This window comes from Cryptomeria japonica, chromosome 10 (genome assembly GCF_030272615.1).
Source record: "Cryptomeria japonica chromosome 10, Sugi_1.0, whole genome shotgun sequence".
Lineage (NCBI taxonomy): Eukaryota > Viridiplantae > Streptophyta > Pinopsida > Cupressales > Cupressaceae > Cryptomeria > Cryptomeria japonica.
The window spans coordinates 766,337,125-766,359,282 of NC_081414.1; the positions used below are offsets into that span (position 1 = coordinate 766,337,125).

A 22,158-nucleotide genomic window follows, 5' to 3' on the forward strand; every position below is an offset into this window, starting at 1 on the left:
AAATTAATTATTTAATCATTAAATTATTTCTCACACTTGTAACTAAAGATACAAAAATACAAAAAAGCCCGGAAACTAAAAACTGAAAGCAACATCATACTCAGGTCACCAAAGATCCAGCTTAATAAAAACAGATACTATCCAAAAATAGAATTTCCCTCCAAGAAGTTTGGAGTGCATCAAAAATGACAAAAACAGCTCCCGGAGAGCATCAATGGACTGAATATGATCCCTAAAACTCAGTTTTAATAACTAGATTCCAAACTAAAAAGGATTTCTCTCCAAGAAAATTGGAGTTCCCTAGAAATTTTCGAAAGGCCAAAAAAGGGACATTACACCTAGAGACTAAAATAACTCAGAAATAGAAAAGCTATAAAACTGAAAATGATGTTATAAGCAACAGTCAATAAGAACACCACAAAGAGGTTGACATTATACATGACCTAGAAAACTCTTTCGGGGAAAAACTCAACATTACAGAGAGATCTAGCACTTTATTAATCTTAGAAGAAGATCACAAATATAATCAACTTATTCAAACCTCTTATACAGCAGCAATCTCGTCCTTCTCAAAGCATACAAACAGCCCAACACTACTCATTCAATTTGTGATTGTAAAGCTACTCACCCAAGCCTTCAATCTATAGAATATAGGCTTGAGTAATACCATCAATGGTATTTAAAACCATGTAAGAGCCCATTAGCCACTTGTCCCAATGCTCAACATGTGTGAGAGAGTTTCATGTGTGAGCCACCCATGCAGTATCCCCAATAATATTTTTTTTGATTTTGCAATAAGATTTATAAAGAAAACACAGTAACCCGTTAAGGTTAGAGAAATAATCCAGAATAACTGAAAGGAGCCCTTCCACCTTTTGTTCACCGAGACCCCAATCTGGGAGGGTGAGAGCATACGGTGTTCCGGGGATCGTTAGCACCATAAACCAACTGAAAGCTCAATACAATAATGGGTGGAAAGCCAACCCTGTCCGCTTATCCAGCGGGTAAACAAGAAACTTGGCGGTAAACCAGCCAAGAGAACAACACACCAAGACACAAATCACTCAACCGCAATGTTTCAGCGGGAGGACTGAATCACAACAAAAGCTCGACTGCTTATTCAACGGGAGGACCATTACAAACATAAAATCACTCAACCACATACTTAGTGGGAGGGCAAAACTTCATAACTGAATTACAAAGTGTTGTGACGTTTTCACACATCGCCCCATTGCAAATGGGGACCCCTGCTTTTTTGCTTTCTAGGGTTTGTTTTTTAGGTCTTTTAGGGTTTTGTCTGTTAGCCTTTGCAAGATGAGTGCTGTCGGGGAGATCAATAGGATAGCAAGTCCTGTTGGAGTGAAGTCCTGATCCTGAAATTTGGCTAAGTCTAAAAGTCCTGATCCTGAAATTTGGCTAAGTCTGGAAACTGAAAAACCTCCCAAAACCAGATTTTGCAATATAGCTCCTGGAGGTCTAAGGAAATGTCACTTATACTTAAATGTTATATTCCATAAAATTATCCTGACAAAGAGTTCAAAAGTCAAATTTCGCCCCTGACCCTCAGAGAGGGCCCACAGCGAAAAATCACTCCTGACCCTCAAAGAGGGTCCACAGCGAGATTTTGATTTCCTTCGTTTTGCAATGAAAAGAGACCAAGTTTTGATCATGAAGGGGAAATGAATAACTTTCTCCACCCACCTGAAGAAGTTTTGACTTGAAATAATGAAGGACCTTGTTGAAAACAGAAAAATCGCTCCTGACCCTCAGAGAGGGCCCACAACGAGAAATCTTATAAGGGTCATTGGTAGCCTTATTTGGTCGATTTAAGATGTCAAAAGCATGGTGAAGGATAGAATGAACATAATGAGGTATCTAGACTTGATCAAAGATGATAAATTGAAGGAGTTTTGCCTAGGAAAGGAAAAATCGCTCCTGACCCTCAGAGAGGGCCCACAGCGATTTTCTTTGTGTGCACATTTTTAGACCTTTCTTGGACATGAAATTTTATTCATAGCAAAGAACAAGACGATATCTCCCTTGGCAAAGTGATTTTTAGATGAAAAGTGAAACATTTTGGTCCAGGTAGCAAAAATCGCTCCTGACCCTCAAAGAGGGTCCACAGCGAGATTTTCAAATATGCATTATTCTTGCAGGATCAAAGTGATTTCATGATTGGAAGGGATGAAGGAAAGCATGTTCTATCCGTTGAATATAATTTGGAGGATCAACACAAGAGGAAATCAACCCAAAATGAAAAAAACGCTCCTGACCCTCACTGAAGGCCCACAGCGAGAAATCGCTCCGGACCCCCAGAGGGCCCACAGCGAGAAACCTAAAATGGGAAATTTTCATCCAAGTTTGAGGAAAGCTAAGGTTAGGCATGGGTTTGAAATGATGTTTGAAAAGCCTTGAAGTGAAAAGAAATCGTTGAGAATCAATATTATGAAGGCAATTACAAAAATCGCTTCGGACCCTCAGAGAGGGCCCATAGCGATTTTCCAATTTTCTCTCCTTTGTTTGAAGAATTGAGATAAAATATTGCTTGGACAGGAGGAGAACGTGATGTGTTATGCCTTGGAGGTGATTTGAAGATTAAAAGATGAAGGAATTTGCCTAGAACCAAAAAATCGCTCTAGACCCTCACTGAAGGCCCACAACGAGATTTTCAAAAAATATATGTTTTCTTCAAAATGGTGCTAAGGCAAGGTTTGGACAAGGAGAAAAGACCTCCAAGAGCAGGATGAATATTATTTTGCATTTAAAACTTGATGATTTTGGTCAGAAAATGAAAAATCGCTCCTGATCCTTAGTGAAGGCCCACAGCGAAAAATCGCTCCTGACCCTTAGTGAAGGCCCACAGCGAAAAATCGCTCCGGACCCTCAGAGAGGGTCCATAGCGATATTGTTGAAAATCCTCGTTTAACCTCGCAACAACAAAGCGAATTTGGTTGGAGTGGATTAAGGGAAGGCATTGCCAAATGATGAATGAAGTTTTAATGAAAAATGATGAAGAATCAAGCCTAAATTGCAAAAATCGCTACGGACCCTCAGAGAGGGCCCACAGCGAGAAACTTCAAAATCACACCTTTTCTCCAAAATTGGATTGAGCTAAGATTGCAATTTAGTGAAAGGACCTAGTTGAAATGTCTTGAAGAAATTTTGGAGGTGGAAAAGTGCTAAATTTGAGCAAAAAATGAAAAATCACTCCTAACCCTCAGTGAAGGTTCAGGGCGAAATCCTCAGGAAGTTTCATTAAGCCTTGTTTTAAAAATTAATATTCTCCAAATTGCATTTGATCACCAGAATTGCTAATTTTGAGGCATTTGAAAAAATTAAAATTAAATTAGCATTAAATTTAAAACATTTTGACATTTAATAAATTGATTTTAGGCCTTAGAAAATCGAACTTTTAATTTTGGGAGGCATTTAAAATTAATTTTTATTAAATTAAAATTAAATATAAAGCGCACAAGGCCTTATTTTGATTTATTTTGCCAAGTCGGCCCCTTTTGTGGAATTTTATTTATTTTTTTAACCTCTTTTTGCCAAGTCGGCCTAGAGGGAGCAAAGGGGTGAAGCGCTCTATATATTGGAGGTGTTTTCCACAATTCAAATCATTCAATCATTGCTTCAAGTGCAAATTTGGAAAGCTAATTGAAGGTGTGAAATCTGGTTTGCTTGGAGCGATTTTCTTTCAAGTGTTGGAGGCTAGAAGGAAGTGGAGTTGATTCTTGTGAAGGCTAAAGGAGGCGCATTTTATCCAAGGGAGAGGTTTGATCTACATTTTGCTTAGCGAAATTCATCTATTTTTGCATCATTTCTTAGAGTTTAATACTCAAGAGGAGGTATGGCAAAATCATCTTGACACCCTTGTTGAAGATTTGATTTTTGAACATTTGTTTTGGAAAAATCTAAGTATTACATAGTTAATTAGGAAATGATAACTCAAGATTTATCATGAAGTTTTCTAATTAAAATCTTAAATCTTCCTTTTAAGTTTAATTTCTACACTTCAAGATATATTACTAATTGTGAAATGTTGTGTAGGTATCAGGATGGCAACTCCAAAGCCTGAAGGATCTACAAGTCGGCAGGTTCTCATCAAAGAAGATCAAGCAAGGATAAGGGCGACCTCCTCCAGTCTAGCATCGACAAGGACGGCCTTCTTCTGTCAAGTATCATCAGGAATGACTTCTTCCAATCCAGCATTCCAAGGCGAGGTACATCAATCATCCTGCACATCAAAGACAAAAGAAGTCAGAGCAAGGGTTCGTTGAAGAAGCAGATAGTTTCAGAAGAGTTAATTAAAGCTAGCTTCTCAGCAACATCAAGTTGAATATCTATCAACCAAGTGTCAGACGAGGTGGCATCCCAGTCATCACTTCTTCAGTTTGTTTGGTCCACCTCAGCATGTCCATATTCGATGTACCTAACTCATGGGAGATGGCACAAACTTCTATGTACCTACCCCAGCTATCTATTGGTCGAATTTTCCAGAGAAGACATGTGTCCTTAAAATGTAATTTTATCATTGGTCGAGCATTAAATGTTATGTAATGGTTGTAACAAACCCTAATTAGGGTTTTCATTGTTGAATCTTGGCCATTGATCTCAAATTGATCTTAGCCATCGAATTGTATTATGGGCACTATATAAGCCCCGGCTCTTCATTTGTAAAGGCTAATAGAGTTAGAAAGGAGTTAGAAGATAGATAGAGTAGTTAGAAGGTGAATAGTCAGTTGATAGAATAGCAATTAGAGTAGAATAGGAGGACAAGGCAAGAAATTGTTGCCATTGATTGTAAACAAACTCCATTTTCATTGAAGTAATGGTGAAGTGTGTCGTTTCTTGCAATATGCATGGTTTCTTGTTGAATCTTCAATTCTAGATGGTAGATGATTAGATCAAATGAAGGAAATTGTTGAATGCACCTGTGTGGAATCCGTTTAATCCATACCACTAGCCTCTTACTGATTGTAAGGACGCCTTGTGTGGTCAACTGGAATGAAATGAGCTTAATCATAAGTCGTTACACGTCTATTGTTTCATGCATTTTCTTGAATGGTGATCATTGTCAGATGGTGTACGATTTAAACATATTGGAAGCATCCCTTAGAAGATCGCACTGAGTTGGTGTTGAATTGTTCAACCGGATGGTGAGACCCAGCCCAGTAGGAATCCACCTAGTCATTCATCCACATTCTCGCATTCTAGGTAGTAGAGTAGACTTCCTGAACCTTGTATCTTTTGCCATTTGTTTGTCTTCCAGTTAGTTAGTAAAATCCTGTGTTCCAACAATATTCAAAGCAAATCAGAAGTTCAGTCATCAAGTGTAAGTCCCCTTGTGATTCCAGCAAATCACATCATACCACAGAGAGCTTATCCACACGTAGAGATCCTACAGCAAAGAACCTTGACGTCATCCCGATTGATCCTTTTCGCGACATCTTCAGCATTCGGAGACTTTATTCAAGAGAGGATAAGGTACCTTTAGGTATTTTATTCTGTGTTTGCATGTGCATAAAAAACACGTCAACACAAAGCAAGAAGGCGACTAAGCCAGCCTCTTCCACTTATGCAGTGGGCAAGCAACACTCCAGAAATGCTTAGTAGTACTACTACTTAACCTTACAAGATAAAAGAAGAAGATTAGAGATGATATCCAATACAGATTACAGCGAATAACAACCATCAAAATAACTCAAATAAGCCACTACTGCTGAACTGAAAATCTGAAGTCAATACACATAACTATTCTCAACTGGCAACACCAAAATGATCATAACTCACTCAAACAAAGATTGAAACACACCAAATCCAATGCAAATGGAAGATATAACTTGGACGATGGTTAAAGGTTATAGAACACAAAAACTGCAATCTAGTCGCCTCAAAACAGAAGCACACATCACAATGCACCTCTGGAATGGTACGGCCAGCTAGGTGGTACGATTTGCTCTTAAAATTCCATCTCTCCAAATCAGCAGCTATACATATATCGCCTTTGTACCACGATTTGATAGAGCCAATACCCGGAATGATTGGTTCACTCGGCCAAGAGGTATGAATGAAATTCAGTTTCAGCAACTCCGCGACCAGCAGCAAGAAAACACTCCAAAACCACACAAAATCACTCCACAATCTGCAAAACACTCTCTAACAGCTTTGGAAATACAAGAAACACAGCTAGGTACTATCTCCCAAGTACGAAACTGAGACTTAGCTAGGAAGCCACACTTTGAAGCTCAGATTTCAATCGCCAAACCAACAGCATATCAATGCAATTTCACAAGATCCTCCAAATGAGAGCCTATTGTGACGTATTCACACATCGCGCCATTGCAAATGGGGACCCCCACTTTTTCCTTTCTGGGGTTAGCCCTTTTAGTTTTGTTGTTAGTCATTTTAGTGTCTTAGCCTTTGCATTGAAGGGATTGAGTCAGGTGGATCTCCTCAAGAGGTCAGGTCAATTGAGTGATTAGGGGTTATTTAGATCATTCCTAGGGTGTTTTTTGTGTACTATCCGATCGCACTTCAAGTTGCTAAATCAAACCTTGGTTGAATGCATAATGTCCTCCTAGGTCCCATCCCTTACATCAAGGACAAAGCGAATTCACCTTAAGAAGTCTGGAAGGTCATCCTGATCCTCAAATGTCCTGAAATTTGGCTAAGTCTGGAATGTCATCCTAATCCTGAAATTTGACTGTCTGGAAAATTGAAGAATCCTCCAAAAAACTAGATTTTGCATTATAACTCCTAGAGGTCCGAAACCACTCTGAAACATCCTGACAATATATATGGAATATAACTTAAAGTATAAGAAAGAAGAAAGATATAAGGAAATGTCACTTATACTTAAATGACTAACATGTCAATTTTTGCTCCTGACCCTTCCAAAGGGTCTAGAGCGAATTTCCTTATATCTCCCTTCTTGGTCCTAATTTGCCTCATAAACCTTATCCCTATGGCGTGGTTGAGAGAGTATTGAGGTGTGAAACAAAGTGACGTGATGAAAAGTGAAGGATTTGAGCATAATTGCAAATTTCGCTCCTAACCCTTCCAAAGGGTCCAGAGCGAAATCCTCCTAATAGCTTATTTCTTCACTAGGGACATTGAATGGTGGTCATGCATTGCAGAGAAAAGGATCAAGGATCAGGTCTAAAGCAAAGATGAGTGAAAAAGGATGAGAATTGAGCCTAATTGAGCAAATTCGCTCCTGACCCTTCCAAAGGGTCCAGAGTGAATTTCTCCATGAAGCATTATACCTTGCTCCAACCTACGAACTAACTCATTCCCAAGCATTTCTTGAAGGCAAAAGACTTGTTGTTGATGATTAAAGGATGAGAAATGGAGTTTTGTAAGGAAAATCAAGTAAATCGCAAATTTCACTCCTAACCCTTCCAAAGGGTCTAGAGCGAATTTTCTTGAAACCTCTTTTGCTCCTAATTTTGTGTCAAGCCTAGTGTTGATTGAGGTGGATTGAACTTAGAGGCATCCTTAGGCATGCATTGGACTAAGTTGTGGTCACAAAATGTGAAGAATTTGTCCTAAAATGCAAATTTCGCTCCTGACCCTTCCAAAGGGTCCAGAGCGAAATTTCCTAGAACCTCTATTTGCTCCTTGTTGAGATCAAGATCGTGATTTCTAAGGCATGGTTGGGAAAGAATTGATATGTACTTGCCTTTGAAAGGTGATTTAAGGCAATGAAGTGATAGAATTGAAGCTAAATCACAAATTTCGCTCCTGACCCTTCCAAAGGGTCCAGAGCGAAATTCCTTATAGGTCCTGTCCTTGGCCAAGGTCCAGAGCGAAATTCCTAGGAGGTCCTGTGTTTTGACTAGATCCTTGAGCAAAACCCATTCCTAAACAATTTTGGAGGCGAATGATTTGATCTTGGTAAGGTAAGGTAAGGTTGAGAATGAGGTCTAATTGAGCAACTTTATCCAATTTCGCTCTTGACCCTTCCAAAGGGTCCAGAGTAAATTTCACTATAGGGCCTGTCCCTGGAGAGGGTCCAGAGCGAATTTCATTCTAATGCCTTCTTGTTGATGATTTAAGGTGAGAAATATCATGTTAGAATGAATATATCATGTATACTTAATCATCCTTTGTTTGTTTTGCAGATCAACAAAATCAAGATGGAGGAGGATCAGGCCAAGACAAGGAAGACTTATTCAAGTTCCATCATCATCAAGGCCACTTCAAATGCGTGAGAGGGGACTCAAGGTGCTACTAAATTGAAAGACTTTGAATGAGCAACAATTGCAAGCAATGGAGCTAACCATCCTCGAGGACCTCATTCAGCCACATTAAGAGATCACATAATGTCAAAGGAAGGATCTTACAAGCACTTCAATGCGAAGTATGCTACCAGAGAAGGAGTGATTTGACCATGAGGAGGCCTCATCAAACACATGGGAGTCAAGGAGGTACGCTATTCATCAAGTACATCAAGGACAGAAGAAGATCAACCAAAGTCAGTGCAAGGGTACATTGAAGAAGCAGATAGTTTCAGAAGAGTTAATCAGAGTTAGCTTCTCAGCATCAACAAATTGAGTATCAAAAGAGATATGAGCACGTACCAGACAAGGTAGCATCCCAGTCACTGTTCCTCCAATCAGATAGCTCCACCTCAACATGTCCAGATTCAATGTACCTGACTCACCAGTGATAACACAAACTTCGAGGCACCTACCCTGATTTCCTATTGGCTCACAAATATTGAATGTAATTATTTCATTGGCTAAAGGAGTTTGTTGTAACAAACCCTAATTAGGGTTTTCATCTTGTAATTCTAGTCGTTGATTGTAAATCAATCAGAGTCGTTGAAATGTAAAGAGTTCTCTATATAAAGCTCTGACTCTTCATTTGTAAAGGTTAATAGTTAGCTGATAGAGAATAGTGAATAGTTAGAAATTAGTCGATAGTGAATAGTCAATAAAATAAAGTAGCAATTAGAATAGAATAGGAGGGAATGGCAATAAATTGTTGCCTAAATTGTAAATGAACTCCATTTTCATTGAAGTTATGGTGAAATGTGTCGTTTCTTTGCAATATGCATGGTCTCTTGTTGAATCTTCATTTTAGATGACGGTTAATTAGATTGAATGGAGAAAAATTGTTCAATGCACTCGCATGGAATCCACCTAGTCCAAACCACTAGCCTCTTACTGATTGTAAGGGCGCCCTGCGTGATCAACTGGCATCGAATGAGATTAATCTCGAGTCATTACGTGTCTATTGTTCATGCATTAACTTGAATGATGATCAGTGTTTGACAGTGATGATTTGAACATCTTCAGAACTACCCTACAAGATCGCACTGAGCTGGTGTCGAATTGTTCAGTTTGATGGTAAGACCTAGACCAATAGGACTCCACCTAGTCATTCATCCATCTTCTCGCATTTTATGTCGTAGAGTAGTCTTTCTGAGCCCTGTATCTTTTGATATTTCTTTATCTTCCAGCCAGTAGATAGGACTTAAGTTCCAAAAAATCAAACGCTCAAGCATTCGGATGTAAGTCCCCTTGTGAATCCAGCATAATCACATCAGACCAAATTGAGCTTATCCACACATAGAGACCCTACATATAAGAACCTTGGAATCTTCTCGAATGATCCTTAGGCGAAATCTTCAACAATCGAGGAAACTTTGTTCAAGAGAGGATAAGATACCTTGGTATTTTATTTTGTGTTCGCATGTGCATAAAAAACACATCAACAGAGCCCAAGGCTCTTATTTATAACACTTCCCTCTCCAAATTCAAATTCAACTTCACTGAAATTCCCCCAAAAATCAAATTACATTTCACTCCATCTCGCCTCGTGTTTGGCGTCCCCTTCTTAGGCAAGTAATTCGATATTTTTCCTTGGTGAAGACTTGCAACATAAAAAATGAAGTTAGCACATGAAATATGCTTCCTTTTTGACGCCACTGACTTAGGAAAAATAACAATATAGATGACAAATAAATATTTTCCCTTAAGTCGCCCACAATACAAATAATCAATAATAAAAAATAATTAAATATTAAACCTTAGGATAAGGAAATAATATTTAATTAAATAACTTATAACTCCAATACTGATCAACACCAAAATCAAGGATGAAGCTGTGCGATGAAGACCACTGAACTGCGCTGAAACAGGACCTTGACCGAGACTGCTAAAAATAGAAATGCTCAACACAGTCACTTACTAAAAATAGTAAGTCATGGAATACTGCTCCAAAAAACATGATCTTCACACCCAAAGAAAGATCTTGGAAAGCTCAGTAGAACTGCATCATCCAAACAGCCAAACCCCTAACTTACTAAAAATAGTAAGTTCTCACTTCATCAAAGAATCACATGCATGTTATGCCACCCTGGAGTTCATGGAAAACCCAGAAGGAAACCATGAGCAGAACTGAAGAATTCCCTCTTGACAAACCCTAAAAAGCTCATGCAGAACTCCACATAAGTTGGAAACCCTAATTCTCCTTTCCAAATAGCCTACGGGTCTCCGGAATAGGCCAATGGACCACTGAATGCACATCACTGAGAAGGCGACATTACAACCCACCTCTCCAAGATCATCATGCATTCAAAGATTCCTTATGAAATTTTATGACTCTTGACCTCCCCAAAGTGGAGGTTCATTTTCAAGGAGACTAATCAACCATTTTAACACTCTTATAATATGCCATAGATGCTCTTACAACTTCTTGCAAGTGTGCAAAGATGAGTTACGACCTTTGTAAACTCTCCCTATGTGGATGCCACATTCCTAGAGAATGATACTATGTCCAGCTAGCATCCCAGCAATAAAATTTCACATATTAATCCTAGGAGTTGCAGGTATAAAACACACCTAGTCCTAACATGAATTCCCCAAACCCATTTTTACACAACCCTACTTATTATAGTGTCTAAGCATTCCAAAATTCATTAATGAAAATTTTAGATAAAAAATTTGATCATAGCCAGCATTTTTCTTGTGCACCCATGTTTACACTTGAATATGTTTACAGTCTAACAGCTTTTATCTTACCTTATTCACTTTTCATACAGCCAATCAATAGATAGTCTCTCAGAGTCAGAAAATCCAAGACCGACATCTAAAACCAAAATGGCTACAACAATAAAAAGTCAGATAAAAAAGATCAGCAACAATAAACATCAGCATCTAACACTATTGTTGTTAAATTCATGAAGTTTCCACAGACCATAATGATTTGCTTATTAACACTTCTGGATGATCGTGTAGATTTTGTTGTTGCCAACATTTCGGATCAAACACCATGAACCATCAACAGGGCAAGACAAAAATCTACATGGTCAAATCGAAAAGAGTAATAAGCAAGAGAACAGAAATTTTGTCCTCGTGCTCTCTCCTTTGCTCTCTTGCCCTGATGATGGATCATGGTGTTTGATGTGAAACATTGGCAACAACAAAATCTACACAGTCAAATCCAAAAGAGTAATAAGAAAACTATTGTTGTTGCTTGCACAATGCACTCAATGAGACCTCCTTTTAGCTTCCATGCCAGCAGCATTCTATTTGGACCCCACACATGTCCCTTTGTTTATTTTGGTTTCAGTTAGTGAGTTGGAGTAATAAACAATCACAATAGTGTTAGAAGACTCCCTAGACTTGTCAAGACCCGGGGAGTCTCGAGGCAAGTGACCCCAAGCAAATCCTACAGACTCAAGACTTGGGTACCCAACGAGTCCCAAAGTGAGTGAATTTGATTGAGTCCTAAGGACTCGAGACTTGGATACCCGACCAGTTTGGGATACTTGTCAAATCTGCCAAACTCACCAGGCCTAGTGAGTCCCACAAGCTAGACTTGGCCACAATTGAGGAAGTAAAAAGTTATTATAATATGAAAAAACATTAAGTGTTACTCCGACATATTAATTACTTCAAAAAAAAAAAACTTACACCTTTCAATGCTTGTTTGGTCTGACACGCCCTTATAGGATTTACAAAAAAATATGACAATGATGTGTGCCATGAAGGCCTATGTGGATTCATTTGGTTTATGACATGCCCCTGGAGCCCATTGGGGGTATTTCCCCCAAACCCCCATCAAACTATAAGTGTAACCAAGTAATCGACCAATGATGAATCATAATCTTGAAATATACAAAATACATATCCCAAGTTGCAAATCTCAGCATCTCATGGTCAAAGCCACATTCAATGATTGTCTTGTTTCATACATTTGACAACTTATTAGTATACAAGGATTGCCATAGGCATGCTACAATCATTATACTATTGAATACAAGTTAAGTCATAGTTGCAAGAAATGCCATTTTCATTATGCAAAAATGTATCAATCATGGTAGATATCATGGTTGCATCATCATCATCCAAGACCTATCTTAGATGCCAACACATGACTTGCCTTGATGTTGGGACGAGTGATACAAGCTCTTCTAGGCCACAAACTTAAATTTTTAGTTTGATATTTGTTTTGATGCCATGGATTTTACAATCAATGAAATTTGTATACATTTGACAATATTTATGATTTTTAATTTTAAAATATCTAACAATTTTGTTTCCTTCAACTAAAAACTAAAATTCATTTTTATACTCGTGTTCGATGTATACTTGTGTATATGGTCAAAGTAACTTTTATTTGATTAGTTTATTATGTCTTAAAAGTTTACAAGCAAGTTGTCCATGAAACAAGAGGTGCATGAAACAAGATTTAAATCCTTAAAAATATCTATATTTCATGGTTTTTTCAATTCGCTGGGTTTGGGCACCAAGTTCGAGCCTAAGTCAAGCAACAGCTTGTCAAGTTTGAGGCAAGTCCGAGGTGAGTCCTAATCTAGTAACTATGGATCACAGATATTCAATTTTACTCTCAAATTTCCCATACATTATCCCATTTAGTTGTTTTATTTTCCACATTTTTATCTCTTCCTCCAAGGTCACATCTTCAATTATTTTGGTTGCATGCCTAGTAAGTTTTATATCGTCTCCACAATTAAATCTAGACCTAATTAAGTGAGTGAACTTGTGTCTAATCTTTCTTTGCATCCAATTATTACACATGCATATGTCTAATATCACCTTGTTTATCCCACCACCACGTAGCCTTTCCCTAAATGCCTCATAACACAAAGAACATATCATATAACAATCCCCTACACTCAAAATCCAATTATGCAAAATTCAGAGGACTATAAAGTAAATCAAGAACACATATCCATTTTAAATCTAGATATATGTTGTGTACCTAAAAAAAAAATTTTAAAAAAAAATCTTCAGTTATAATGTTTGATTTTTCAATTGTGCAAGGCTTTCCAAGTGATCACGCGAATCATGCTAGACTCATGGGTAGATGCATACACTCCATGCTTGGGTAGCTAAGCAAATAAATTAAGGCATGGCCAATTATCTCCAACGAATGTGATATTAATTCGTGAGCAGCTCTACACCAAAAGTCAAGGATAAAATTGCATTAATTCAGGAAATATTTTGACAAATTGGACAAAATTTGACCTTCAACATCTTTGGCATTGGGCTCCAAAACATGGATCCATGTATTAATTTGCCTCTCAAATTAATAGGCAATTTTTAATGTTCAGATTTTACCCAAAGTGGATCCTTTATATTCAATTTTCTTTTTACCTACTCATCTAAAAAGATGTGTGCCCCTTTCTCAAAGAAGGTAACGTACAGCATAATGGGAGACAATTTTATGTAATGAAGATATAGGCCACATGGTGTAGATAGGTGTATGGATAGAGGTGCTTTGATGATAGAATAAACATAGAAAAATAAATAGATATATTTATATGTAGAGATAGAGGCATAGGGGTAGGAAGATATATTATTTGGTATTAACTTGATTAAATAGATTTATATAAGGAAACAAAGATACAGACACGTAGATAGAGATAGAGATATAGATAGATAGACACTCATGTGGATAGGCATATACATAAGGATTATCATAGATGTAGATAAAATAAAATATGTGAAGATTACGATAAAGAAGGCATGAGAACATATAGATCTTTTTCCTCTTTTCTTCCTGCAGTAGCAGCTTTGTAATATTTTGAGTGTGTTTGAAACTTGAATTTTCTGTTAGCCCACATTCTTATAAGCTTTTCTTGTAAGCTGTGGGATGTTATAAACTGATTTTATTGAATATAAAGCTTAACTTCATCAATTTTATTGTCAATTGCTGGTGATGAAAACTTCATTCTGCATGTGAATACAGTGGTTGCTTGCCCGAGATCCCTGTGATTGATCAATACTTTGCAGACAGCACCACCTTGTGATCCGGTTATGCACCTGCAGATCAAATAGATATTGATTTACAACTAATTTTGTTCCATCCTATTTCACAAGCTGAGTTGCTGAGATAACACAGATTTCTTTCTCTAATCCTTTACTCTTTTGTTCTTTTTTTTAAAGAAAATCCAGAAGAATATACTCTAAATATATATTGTTGTTTACTTACAGTTCTTTAAAATATAATGTGTTTCTTTAAAATGTGAAGAAAATCTATGTTGGCAAGTTTATTTGTATTATTCTGTCTTTATAGAACAATAAACTTAAATCTAACGAACATGAATTCCTGGCTTGTTTTCATGAGGGCATTCTAAATAAATTAAATCTTGTAAATACTATACCTTCAGCTCCTTAAATTCAGTTTATTACTTTCTTGTGAATACATGAGAAAATAATTACTAATAAGTTTGGTGGTTTTGTTTGTCTTTAGAGAAACATGTCAGAAAGGTTTAATCTAGTTAATATGACTTTCTCCTTGTTTATCTGAAGACTTGACACCATTAGTTTCAGTTTGTACTTGACCACTTAACCATTTAACCAGAATTCTACGCAGGCCACTTGATTAAAAATTTAAAAACAAAACACGTTACTGAGCTTTTTTGTAAATAGTGGGACCTAATGACCCTGAGACCTTGGGGTGGCTTAGTCTCCTTTCAAGAGAGGAGTTAGTTCCTAACTTATAAGGTTGATGTGTGCAATTTTCCCAATCAACGTCTATGACGAAAGCATAGTTAACAAGGAGAAGCTCAAATGGAGAAGATTATTTTGCCTCCCTTTGCAACAAGGCCTCCTTCCTCTACATACAATTGAAAGATCTGTTACAAAAATACATAATTAATTTAAAGAAAAGCTACTTTTGCAGGATCCAAAAGTGGTGTTGTTTAAATTCATGCCCTTATAAAAGAGATATATAACTTTTCAACTCCAAATTAATGGCTCCAAGTTATCAACCGACAAATATTTATGGCCCACACTCTATAAGCCTCCAAAGATAGCATTTTCAGTATTTTCTAACATAAAATCAAATCAAGACAACTAATAGTGGAATTATATGAGGGATTCAAATCATTATTGGATGACTCTAAAAGGCAAGAAAGAATTTCAATCAGAACAATGGAATATAAACTTCCATATGGCTTTCATACCTAGAATAGTAGACAAAAGGGTAAAAGTACATAGAAAGGTGACTGGATCATTTCTTGGTAAAGATAGGGTGGGTCAATCAAAATTCTATTCTGAAATTTGAAAGATGTAAGATCCAATCATTGGCCAATGGTATTTGATATAAGAAAATGTCCTGCCAAAGAATTGTCCATTCAGATATGAGAATTTGTGGCTAGATATATGGAGTTTACGAATAGTGAGAACAAGTAGAAACCCTGAAAGAATCAAGAATGTTCATTCTTGCAAATGACCTAAAATATATCAAAAAAAAAAAGAAAACTCATCGGGTATTTGAAATTTTAAAAGAAAACTCATCAGGCATATGAAATTTTCTAGGTCTTTACTCTCAGAGAATTTAATCACTAAAGCTTAGGCAGTAAAAAGTCATATTCAATGATAATGTTTGGATGATGAGATAAGCGCTCAAGAGGAAAAAGCCATGCAACAAATTAATGATATCTATCCAAAGCAAGAACACCAAATTTTCACATCAATCAACCATAAGGCACCAACAACATAATATTCTTGGTAATCGAAGTACAGACCAAGACACTTGTACATTATACTGGCATTGACCATCCCTAGGTCAATGCCAGTATAATTAACACTCCTCAAGTCAGCAACATCCTGATTGGCTCTCACCAAATCAGCATCACACATGCCACTCCAATAGCCTCTCCCCTAGTCAGCACTGCTCCAATTGGCTCTCCCCTGATCAAGATTACATATTTTCAACAACTCAACAAGGATGCTCTAGAGGAATAGTGAATGTTTTCTTTTTGTTTATTTCCACGAGTTCACAATGCAATTAGGTTTCCCGTTGGTGAAAAGCTTACAGCACCCAACACAGGAATTACTTTGAATATTATGATATTTGGAAGAAATTTGCCAATGTTGTTTGCAAAGAGAACTATCCTCTAAAGTACTATGAAATTCCAACAGCTGCTCCAATGGAAGAATCAATCCGTACAAGAATGACAAGTTACATTACTTTGCATTCATACTCATCATGGACACAAACCACAAATAAAGTGCTAAAGAGAATCAATATATTTTACCCTTATATCTGCACCAAGATGGCATTTCTCATAAGAGTTAAAACTACAAGAGCAGCTTCTCTTTGGGTGCTACTTCAAGAGAACTCAGTGCCCAAAAAGCCAAATACTCCAAGTTTGACGCAAATGCCTTCATTTCAAGGCGAATGGCTAAAGTAGCCTCCAACACAACCAAAGCCCCTAGTGCCATCAGCTCCAGACAAAGGCAAGTAGAAGCATGGGGACAAGTGATGCCAACACCACCAAAACAGTGCCCACAAGAATTTTGAATGCTATGTGCAGCTCTCGTTGATCATAATCCACCTCATGTCTAGTGCAACCCAAAGAATCTAATCCAGACACTACTTGTCTAAACTCCAACAACTCTGCCACCGACATCTCTGAAGAACAAAAGCACCTCTTCCATACCAACTGTTGGATTGAAGGTCAGCCCCTTCAAGCCATTATCTATAGCGAGGGCCAAAAGAACATTATTTGGAAAGATGTAATCAAACACCTAGGTCTCAAAAAACTCAGTAAATTTTTAAAAATATGTACACTGTATATTATTATTGCAGATTTCTTTAATGTAAAAAAATGCATAAAAATTACATTGATCCAGATGCTGGTTGTCTAAGCTATGACTCTTCTATATGAAGTGCCAGATCAAAGGTCAGCCCCTTCATGCCATTATCTATAGTGAGAAACACAAGAACATGATAGGAAAAGATGCAATAAAGCACCTAGGTCTAAATATACTTAGTAAAAAAATAATTAATTATGTATTATTATTTTAGATATTTTTATACAGAAAAAAAATTAAAAATCCATACAAAATATAAAAATGCCATGAAAATGTTACCTTTCTTTTAAGCATTGTAATTGTCACTTTTGATAGTACAGTTCAATCACAATTTGGAACTTTTTTTATTTTTAGTGGTTTTGAATAAATGAGGAACAAATGAGAACCAAATATAGAATGTATTACTTCAACTATGAATTCGCATAAAGGCTTTCCCTATAAACATGACATTCTGAAGAACATTTCTAACTATAATGCTAATTATTAAGAATTTGCATATAAAAATTTTCCAATAAACATAATTTTTTTAAAGAAGATTTCTGACTATAATAGTAATTATCACCTCATCTTCAAATGTAAATAAAAATACATCAATCCTAAGTACAATTAAATATTTTATAATCATAAACTCGGTGTACCATTATCCAGGGAACTTTATCAATAACTTTTCCGAAAAGATACAAAATGACAAAGTTAACATCATTTAAGAAAGCAATTACATTTGTTTATAGATAATAAAGGAAGGAAATTTGGACAACCACAGAAGACCAATAGTAAGAAAAAGCACTTATGTAATCACACCTCAAACTTAATGTGGGCCATGCACACAACATAAAAAGTTGAAGCAAACAATGGGCAAAGTGAATCAAACCTTTCCAATGATAACACTCTTTGAGAAGTCCAGCTCAGAAGGATCAATTTCCCAGTCACAGCTGTGCGGACGAGGAGGGGCAACTGTTTTGGCCTCAAATCGGCTACCATGGTTTCCCTTCAGCATCACATTACCAAATAAAGTCAAAAGAAAGAACATGGAAGACTTAAACTTTACATAATGGATAACGTCTAATGTTTCATGATTAAGAGAAAATGATGGATACCGATTTCATTGAGGATAAGAAGCCTGATTCTCAGGAAATACAATACAAATCAACATTCATACAAAGAAACATAGAACATGATACATGCATTATTAAATGAGTCAATACTTGCATTACACATTTCAAATCCGTGTGCCTTTGGTATACTTATTTTAAAAGAAACCTTCCATAATCTGTTTGTTACAGAATCACTAAATTTATGTACTAACAATATTATCATACAATACTCTTAGACCTCCCTTTCAATACAGAAACATAGATGTGATTGCATTATAAAATCAACAACTTCAAGTCCCATGTGGTAGATGAAAAATAAATTGAATGAATGATTCAATAATCCGATAATGTATTCAACAATATACAAGCGTATATATAGAGATTACAAGACGACATTCTAAATTGAGAACAAGTCGTTTCAAGTGCACTACTAAAAAGCTAAACGCTAAATAAAGCTTAAAAGCTAATTAACTAAAAACAAATGCTAAATAAAGCTTAAAAGCTAATTAACTAAAAAGCTAAATGACCATTAAACAAGGAACTAAATATCGGTGACTAAAATATAATTAAATATTCTAATACCCTCCCTTAGTGGTCATTCTATCTACTAACTACCCTACAGAAGACACTGCAGATCTTTTGATCACAAATGAAAAGAACACTCTGCTGCAATGGAGAACCTCCCTGGATCTGAAAAGTGTTAATGACCAAGGATACCAAAATCCATCCAACCTGACGTTGGGTAACCAAACTAAAACCTGAAACCATGAAAAAATCAGCAAACCCTTTTGCAAAAGAGTATCAACTCCAAAACTGACTGCAAGATATCACGATTGCAGATGTTCACCCTGGCAGGTGCGACCCAAACTAACTGCAACAAAGCATGATTTTGAGGAAAAAACCGTCAAACCTTGAAACAGGAACCCTCGAAAAGAGAATTTACAATTTTGAGGAGAAAATCGAAAAACCAAGAAATCTGAGGTTACAAATCATCGTTTTTCTGGAAAAGAACGGTAAAACCCAGATAACTAAAATCTTACGCGAATACCGTGGATTACAGATGGGATAATTTTTAAGGGAAAATTATAAACCTTGCAAACAATTTTTGAGGAAAAAATCATGAAAACCCTCCCATGATTTTTGTGGAAAAAATCAAAAAACCGAGACAATTTTTCAAGAAAAATCGTGAAAACCCTGGGACCTGTAAGACGAGGTCTGGCCTAAATCAATCTGATAAAGGTAACGATATTCAGATATTGTGAACATGCACTGTTTCCAAGTGTTGTGGCAGTTGTTGAACTTTTGACTGTGTTCCAACATGATGTTGGTCAAAGATGCCATCACAAAAATGGAGGTTGAACGAGGTCAACCTAGTGAAAACATGAGACAGAAGAATCTGATTCAAAAATCAGAATAGAAGCAACTGCACAAAAATATCTGAAACCCTGGAGGAGAATTCTGGCACGAATTCCAAGATGCAAATTTCGAGGTTTGGAAGAAACCCAGAAATTAAAATTTTCTGCAAACTTAAAACCTGAAATTTTTCCTGAAAAAAATCAGAAAAAAATAATAATTTGCAGAAAATAAAAAAAAAATACCTCTAATTTTTTTTGTAAAAAAAACAGAAAAATATAGACGATTTTTTTTTTTGAAAAAAAAAAAAATAGGGGCAGAAACCCTAGGTCGGATGTACAGCATAAAATAGGGGCAGAAACCCTAGGTCTGATTTTATGCTGTACATCCGACCAAGGGTTTCTTGTGACATTAAATAATGTAGATTTGATACCCATACAAAACCTACCTTTTGCATTGCTTTTGATCAAGTTCTTGTGACTTGTCTTTAATCAGATCATCTTTGTTGAGTTTCTCCCTCCATCAAGTTGCAAACTCTTCTGGTCATGGTTAAACCATACATTGAGATCGCCCCAGGTTAAATGATTCTGGTGGAAGACATAAAGGTTTCTAACTGACGGTGGCTCCAGAACTTGAAAGAAGAAGCAGAGAATGATTTAAGAGATCCAATTGGCTGCAAGGAAAGAGAAAAGAGAGGCAACAAGCGTTTGAATAATCAACTGTGATTCACATTTGCATGGGCATTAATAGTAGAAAAGGATGCTTACAGAGAGGCAAATCAGTCATGAAAGTGTGCCCCAAAATTATGAAGATAGCAAGTCAATGAAGGGAGGAGACATTTGTACCATTACAAAAACATGCGAATCTCTTATGTAGTGGCAAATGCACCTTAAATCTCCCCCTAAGTCATTTCATGCTGGCAAACACATCCTAAAACCCTGCTCAAGAAGTGGAAATAAGTGGAGAATAATGCAGCAAACATGACAAACCTCTAAGTGGTTCACCCTATTATAAAGATGCAAAAAACATCCAAGATTGGTGCTAAAATCAGGTGGCAGCGCCAGTCCAAATTTCTGCAAAATTGTGGCATGTCATCAGCACTCATTGAATAAAGGGACTTTTGAGTGTAAAGTGGTGCCATTTCAGATTTTCAAGGTGGCAATGCCACAAGGAAAATGCACCAGCCGCTTGTGAAATGGTTTGAGTCCAAAATAGGCACATTTTTAGTTGGCAATTGTCATAATAAACTCCACCCAATATCGATTGAAATGGCAAATGACTGATAAAACTATGCCTGGCATGCAATATAAAAGGAAATAAGATGAAATGGCACATTTTATGTGGCAAAGGTATTAACAAATTCCACCCAAAGACTAAGAAGTGGCAGATGTCTAAGTCATCCCTGCCAAGGCACAAAAAGATGGAATTTAAGTAAAAAGGTGGCACACATTCAAGTGGCTAGGTCACTAGAGAGTTCCACCAACATATTTTAATGGCATGGATGGGTAAGAAAGAGCCACGTATGGTAGATTTTGGTATATTTTTGCTGATCAACACAACTTCCAGCCCCTTGCAGCAGAAAAAGGCAGTATTTCAGTCGCATTTGGAAGCAGTCCTCACATTTCTGCTCTCTAACTGTTTCTTTCATCCTGATGATGGATCATGTAGTATGATCCGAAACGTTGATGATGAGATGTGCAAACCAGAAAAGGAAAAAAGAAAAAAAGAAATATTATGGACCATGGAAATTACATGACTTTAAATATTATCATTCCAAGAAATCTCCCTTGACCATCCATTGCTTGCAGAAAAACATTTCTGAGCATTTCCCTTAAGTTGAAGACATCATCAGGTCTGCATTATTGTTTAAAAATCAGATTGTATTGCTCTAAAATTCTGAATGAGTTTATGATGATTGTATGAAGACTTGTTTTAACCAGTTCATTGTTTCTATATCATGTTGCAAATGTTTAATGCTATATGAATGATCTTATCATGAGTGCAAATCTGGCAGTAACAAACAGCAAACCTGAAAGTACAACAGCAAAATCTTCTCATTGCACAAACATTGCAAACATATTCTTTTCAGAAAAAATCAGGGGTGGAACATTACAATGATGCAAGTAGATTCTGATTTGCACAAAACGTGTGATGCAGTACGTTATTTAAAGTCCATTACACCATGTCCAATGCTATACTCCAATTTGCAGCAACATTTACTGGCTTGTCTAAACAACTTTATTTAGTTTGTTAGGCTTTACACCTAAGCAGTTGCATCTTCTAATGCAAGAATTGATGAAATCTAGTCATCTACAGATTTTAAAAAATATTTTTTTATAAACAAGCACACGGTGGGAATTGGATACAACAAATAAGGATATAAACTTTGGTCGCATTCTAACAGACTTCAAATTAGACTGGAAGCTTACCAATGACTTGCCTCCATGCAATTTCAAAAGTTCAACCGTATCAGTATGATTATTGCCCTCGGCATCTGCAAGTGGCTGTTCAAATAACAAGAACATTCAGTTCAAATGATTAAAAATTAGTAAATTACCAACTAATAAGTTCAAAGACAGATCAGCTCGATAACCAAAAATCTCAAGTGAAATATCAAATGCAAACAC

General features: G+C 36.6%; 1 protein-coding gene across 1 annotated transcript in view; it reads right to left on the minus strand.

The window, feature by feature from the left end:
• Positions 1-22,158, minus strand: part of LOC131026983 (serine/threonine-protein kinase VIK) — a 94,545-nt gene that overhangs the window by 66,640 nt on the left and 5,747 nt on the right. The window contains exons 2-3 of the mRNA XM_057956982.2: positions 21,961-22,035; positions 17,956-18,072 (exon numbers count right to left, since the gene is read on the minus strand). Of these exons, the coding sequence (XP_057812965.2) occupies positions 17,956-18,072; positions 21,961-22,035 (192 nt within the window). The remainder of the gene's footprint in view (positions 1-17,955; positions 18,073-21,960; positions 22,036-22,158) is intronic.